Below are 6,883 nucleotides of genomic sequence, written 5' to 3' on the forward strand. Positions count from 1 at the left end.
GTGCGTGACTGCTCTTCTGAGTAAATGAAAAACTATGTAACAAAGTTCTTTAGGCTTAAATTAAAAAAATTTTGACCAAAGAAAAACCGGAGCAGGACTAAAGAGAGATGAATATGATTTAGATTTTTATTTCTGTGACTGTACGACCCACAGGAGACACGACATTAACAGCAGTCGTCATTTCATTCCTTGGCTTTAGCAGGTCTGACGCTGCTAAAAATGACAGATTTTCTTTTCTGGATCTCTGAGAGCTTTGAGAGGACTTCAATTTCTGAACTCAAAGTTCTTCTTTTTTACTTTGCGATGTCATTTATGAATGGACACTTCCTGGTATGACGGGCAGGAAACACATATCCTTATATGGTGTKTTTAGGGTGGTAWTTATGCTAATCACCYCTCCCTGTGCACGAGCACCTGAGCATTCATCAGTTTACGCAGCTCATTTACACACTTTTCCTGMAGATAGAAGAGTTTGTTGAATCTGACGTGACATGTTTGTACGAACACTTCGTACGAACAAAAGTAAGAGAAATTTAGGATAAGAATACAAACATGTTCTTGCATGAGGCCCAATGTACTGAAAGAAAAGGAAAACTAAATTTAAAAAAAGATCAGTAGACAAACATTGTCACCAACAAGTTTTTTTTAGTAGAGGAAACTCGGCTACTGCTGGTGAGATAAATGGCAGAAAATGTTCTCTCCCATCCTTTCTTCCATCTCTATCTGATGTTGACAGTAGAGTGTATATAAACTCAAAGTGACACTTCACTTCATAACCTCACAGACTACTTGTCACTACGAAAACACAAAGGTGTGCATCACGTCTGAGGCCTTTAATGTGTCTCACCAAGATGCCAACTCAGAACAACTCACTAATCCAGTTTAATGGAACGTTCTCTGAAATAAACAGGAACGAACACAGGATGTGAGCTTAGAGTTTGTTGATTCACAGAAGAAAAAAAGAAAAATAAACATCAAAACAAAAGAGATGAGAAACATGAGCTTATAAAATAACATAAATGAGAAGTCTGAATCTGGGTAAAGTGGTAGAAAGGGAGTTCCCTTTTCTACAAGTGGAAACTCCATCAAATCGAGTCATTTTTTTCCAAGTTTTACCGTCATATCACTGGATGACACATTAGCACTGAGGCATCATGGGAAGCCAGCAGCCATGTTTCAACCTGCCGGTCTGCACACACTGATCAGCTCCAGGCTGAAAAGTGTTTCAGAAGATCTTGTTTTAACTGGTACTGTAACCACAGAGTTTATCATTTATTAAATCCTGATAGAACTGAGAATAAACATCTCCACCCACTCTCCATTTAAAGAGAAATCCTGGTTTGAAACTTTTATGTTTCAAACAAATAAAGGGCACAGAATAGACTCTTTCTGGTTGATGTTACTTTAGAAAAATKTATTTATTTATATAGTTTCTATGAGGAAACTCCACATATTTTATTTCTTCATATGTTTACGTGTGTCTAATAAATGTTCTATATTGCAGATTATACTCACATTCTTTTTCATCTCCTCCTCCACAGTGGGGGACATCATGATGATACAGATGCTGGTGACCAACAGGAAGTACAAGGCGTACATAAACCTGGTCCCCGTGGACTGTTTGATCCTGGGGCAGCAGCTGCAGCAGCACGAGCAGGCCGCTGAGCCGCAGCAACAGGCCAGCTGGGGATGCACAAAAAAGAGACAAAGACATGAGAAACTTGATCAGTCCTGTCTGAAAAATGCTAAACTTTCCATGCTAGCTGCTAAAGAGATGAAACAGGAAACTTTGATGATGGGGTTTTGAAGAAGAAAAAATAATTCTCTCAAGTAATTAAGGCACCAACTAAAAATGTCAGGGTGTAAGACAGTGGTTAGGGTAGATACACAAAGACAGGAAAAATAAGATCTTTGTGAAGTCACCCCACCCCATGTGTAAACCTTCTACCTCTCATACTGCTGTGGTAAGAGGTAAAACCATGTGGTGGCAGCTACAATTGTGCCTGTGCTGGATTTAGACCCAGTGTTTTCATATACTGTACTTCCACTTACAGCTGAAAACACAGACTATGAAGATAAAAATACAAAGCTGGTTGTGTGGATCCCATCAAGGCCATTCACTCCTTGTACTGCTGGGAAATGTGGACAGACTATAAACTGATTAAACTGAAGTGAAGAGCACCAGATCAGAAAAAGCATGGAGATAAAAACAGGAATGCTGTGAAAGAATATGACTCAAGGGCAGCAGGAAGGTCCTGTTCCTGTGGCCTAAATGTTTCCTGTATGGACAAGATTACAATATACTGTAGAGCTACTGTACATTTTATTTTTCCTTATGCAAGCTAACTCAGATTGGATCTGGTCTGATTCAGACCTGACAGCTGAGTGTAAAACAGGTCCTAACTGACCAGATCTGTGTCTTTTCAATTCAGTTCAGTTCAGTTTATTGTTGTTTGTTTGTTGTTTTACATGAAAACAAACAAAACAATCTGTTATACAGTCAACTGTAGCTGTAAAAATCACAAATACAGCTGCTCTGGCTTCAACTTCCAGTTTCCCATATGATCTAATAGTTTATTTCTGCGTTCCATTTACATCATATTCCGGGAACTGGTAACTGGTAGTGACATCATTTCCCCAACAAACCATATGAAACTGCATTCCAGTTAGCCGACAAGCGATTGTATTGTTGCCGCAAACCTAGCTACAACACTGCTACAATGTAAACAATGACAAAAAGATAGCTCTGCTACGTATGTCATGCAAATAAACATTGATTTTAACATGTACAGCATTGAACAGAAAACACACTACTTGTGCGAGTGATTAAACATGCACAAAAATTTAAGAAAGATAATTAATAGTAAAAGTTGCTGAGTTAACTTTCTAAAGCTGCGAGTAGCCACCATCTTGAATTCGAAACTGGGRGCAGTTTCATTTCTTCCACTATWCCAGTGGAATATTACCACTGGAAGGGGTATTCCTGTTTAAATCTACCAAYGGGAACAGGGAAATTACCACTTCCCAGGACTACTGGAACGCAGCAGATGTCTATGGGATTGACTCAGAATATAGCATGAGCAATGGGATTTGAATGTATCTTCAATCTGATGTGTATTTTGTGCTGTCCACGTGTGATCGGATCATCCTGTAAACATGTTCTGAACGGTGCCTCTGAATGTAAATGAACTGCATTTTTATAGCAAAGCAGCCAATGTAGTTTTCAGCAAAAATGATAAAGAAAATTATATGAAAAAACTAGGGGTGTAAGAAAATATCGATACACTGAAATATCGCAATATTTCATTTCCCGATACTGTATCGATATTCTAAAGCCCTGTATCGATTTTTTATTAAGGTTTACAATGTCAAACTTCTTGCCAACCGTTCATTTTTATGTTGTAGTTCAGCCTCTGACCACTAGTTRGCAGCAGTGAGCCAGCCACTTGGCTCCTCTACCTCTTGAGCGCCAGTGAGTAAGGGTAGCATTAGCATTGTAAGTAAACATTAGACTTTTTTTTTTCCAGTAAGAGGTTTTTATTTAAAAGAATTTTTGGACAAAAAAATCGCAATGTATCACCTTGCTTACAGTATCCCAATATATCGGGATATATTGTATCGTGACCCGTCTATCATGATATGTATCGTATCGCCAAATTCTTGCCAATACACAGCCCTAGAAATAACCACTCGGAGTCTGAAGTCCAGGACTGAAATTTGACAAAAACATATTAAAATACTTGAAAGGTAAGAGGATCGCCCATATAGCTAAATAAACAAAACCTCTGAAAAACCAGCACAAACCTTCAGCTATGTGCATTCTCAGTGGTCAAACTCCCCCTGCAGTCACCTCACTACACTTATCTGCTGGGAACCACCTTATCTCCACACCATTCTGCTGAAAGCACCAGAAACATTTTTAACACAGTGTCTGCCAACACCGGTAGCCATACAAACGTTTAACTTAGTATAGAAACATTCAGACAACAGGAAAACTGTATAAAGTCAGGGAGTTATTCAATGACAAAGCTCTGCTTGTGTTGTACAATTCAATAATTTTTCCACATTTAAGTTACTGTATTGAAGTCTGGGGTGAAGCTTGCAAAACAATTACAAATCCAATTTTTGTTTTACAGAAAAGAGCCATAAGAATTATCACTAAAAAAAAAGATTAAAACCATCCATTAAATACATTATTTTGCAAATTGAAATTTTTGAAATTCTATGATTTGGTTGACTACAATATTTTACTGTTTATGTACAAGGCTCACAGAAACATATCTTCCAACATTCAGGCAAACTTTGTTAAGAGACAGCTGTTATTATCTTAAGGGGATGGAAATGTTTGTGAAGCCATATTTTCGTACTTGCTTGAGAGAAAGATGTACTTTAATCTTTTAATTTTATGGGACTATGGTATGGTCTGGAGGTGATCTCAAAAAATGCTAGATCTATGTATAAATTTAAGAGACATATAAAAGCTAGATTTCTGAAGGTATATGAAAGAGCAAAATGTGAAGCTTTATGAATTGTTGTTTGAATTGTTGTTTTTATCTTTATTTTTATTTAGTGTTGTTTTGTAAATTCTTTTCTTTGAATGGGGATAAAAGGGGCAGACATTATAAGATTTAATCTTCTGCTACCTTTCATTTTATTTAGATTTTTTGATTTGTGTATTTTCTTAGTTTCTATTGTATATAGTTATTTTGTTTTTAATGAAATGAACAGATTTTTTGAATTGAATTGAATTGAAAGAAAAAACATTAATCATGCATAATGTTTCTATCAACGTCACTTTTTTTAAAGCACAAACACAACCCTTTTAGCACTCTTAAATCAGTTTGGACATATTAAGGTTTGGGATTTTGGTCCTGTTTGTTGATGAGCTGGGGATCGAACAAACTAAGTTTGTTTAAGTGGCCCACCCCGCTTAATTCACAGACTTCCTGGTGTTTAATTCAGCAACAGTAAAGTCAGTTTTGTGTCTCTGACATCTGATGCACGATAACAAATCCACAAGAACATGGATTTCATCAACTTGCTAAGTGTTGGGTTTCCTGGCTCACTCAGCTTAATTTCACACCTCAAGCAATCTAACTGTGTTTCCTAATTATCATGTTTTTACTTCTTGGCTCACTGTAGCAAAGTTTTTAACCTTTTATAGCAGAGGGTCTTTTTAATGGCTTTACTTACAGATTCTGTGTAAAACTAGAACCAGTGATGTTTCGAAGTCCATTAGAGGAGATAAATCTCTTCTTATGGACATTTGTAAACGTGTGATTAAAACAAGTTATAAAATCAAACTGAATTAAAAAAAAACACATTTAACTTCTGAACCTTAAATAAAAAAAGGATTGAGATGTGGATCCAAGGATTTATGGGTTTTCCTACTCTATCCTTGCCACGTTTGGCTTCATCAGATATGAGAAAAACAAGCAGAATACAACACAGAAGAGTTACTTTCTGCAGCTTGATCCACACCCTTTTCTAGTTTAACTGCTGTCACGCTGAATCAAACACAGAATGCCTTTTCTTCTTTTCACAACCAAAGGTCTGGCACTACAAAGCAGCATTAAGTCGTGTAACTTTAGCTGCAACTCTGGACTTTCAGTGTCACAAAGCTTGTTCACTTCTAAAGCTGGAACCTGTTGTTTTGACAAATGAGAGAAGCACAATTTTTACAGAAAAAAAAAGGTACAGTATGTTTTGAAAATATTTCATGACACACCTGCTGCACATTGATTGATAAGACAATAAATCTTTAGCTCTAATAACACTTCAGTGATATTTATAAAAGTGTTACTATAATATACAGTGTTTTAGTCAGCTTTAATGGATGCTGATGTGTTGCTTTTGTAAATATTACGACTCTTAATACTAGTTGAGGGATATGTGACTCCAAAACCACAACTGTGATTAATCATCTGAAGCAACAGCATCGCTTAAACATGAACGTGCACAGATCTAGTAACAAGTTGCAAATCAGCACTGTGGAGCTTTTTAATGAGATCTTCTGTTTGGGCTGATCGACCATAAAATGAAGTTAGATGCCACATGAACATTTTCTGATTAAATAATTTCATGTCTAACCTTGATGATAAGCAAATACTTACTGGGTTTATTTGGCTACACAGCAGAGAACAGAATTAGTCTCTTTTGTTTCTGCTCCCACATGCCTCTCTCAAAGGGTGATTAATTATCCACAAAACGCAACAATTTAAGTTGTGATGGTGTTTAGATTTCATTAGTTCGGGGTTGTCTCACCAGTGGACTGCACACAGTTAGGGGGCCCCGACAGCAAACTGCGGAGGAGTTGTGACACAAGGAGGGGAGGCCGGGAGATGGGGAATGTCTTTAGGAATTCCATCACACACAGATACGGGGAAAAGTACCCATAGTAACCCACGCTGACCCTGCCCACTTGATAGGCCATCCGCCCCCCTCCCTCGCTGCCAGCGTGCCCCACCAGTGTAATGACAGGTGGTTGGCGTGTCTGCATTTTAAACCCCAGACAGCACAGAGAGCACRATGTCACGGCTGACATGCCACTCTCTGATGTGGAGTCGAGTTGAAGCAGAATTTCACAACAAGCCCTGTTTTTATCCTCACTGAGCTTCAAGTTGGTTCACACTCTCAAGCTTCAGTCCTGCTACACAGAGGCTTATTATAACTCTCACTCCACACACTCCTTTTTTTCCTCTTCACCTTTCTTTGTTCTCCTCAGTTGGCCTTTACATGTTTTCCACTCGTTTTCCAGTGCTCAGCTTCCCCCCTAGCTGTTTTGAGGGTAAAAAAAAAGGAAAAAAGGAGTGACCTATTATTTTAGCTAGTTCAATCCAGCACCAAGTATACAACTAGGGCTGTCATGATTAATCGATTAATC

At 37.9% G+C, this 6,883-nt stretch overlaps 1 protein-coding gene across 2 annotated transcripts in view; it reads right to left on the reverse strand.

Moving 5' to 3' along the window:
* Window positions 1–6,883, reverse strand: part of serinc5 (serine incorporator 5) — an 18,859-nt gene that overhangs the window by 9,293 nt on the left and 2,683 nt on the right. For both annotated transcript variants that reach the window (XM_014031000.1, XM_014031001.1), the window contains exon 2: window positions 1,516–1,683. In XM_014031000.1, the coding sequence (XP_013886454.1) occupies window positions 1,516–1,683 (168 nt within the window). The remainder of the gene's footprint in view (window positions 1–1,515; window positions 1,684–6,883) is intronic.

The sequence above is a fragment of the Austrofundulus limnaeus genome, unplaced genomic scaffold (assembly GCF_001266775.1).
Source record: "Austrofundulus limnaeus strain Quisiro unplaced genomic scaffold, Austrofundulus_limnaeus-1.0 Scaffold1158, whole genome shotgun sequence".
In the NCBI taxonomy this organism is placed as follows: domain Eukaryota; kingdom Metazoa; phylum Chordata; class Actinopteri; order Cyprinodontiformes; family Rivulidae; genus Austrofundulus; species Austrofundulus limnaeus.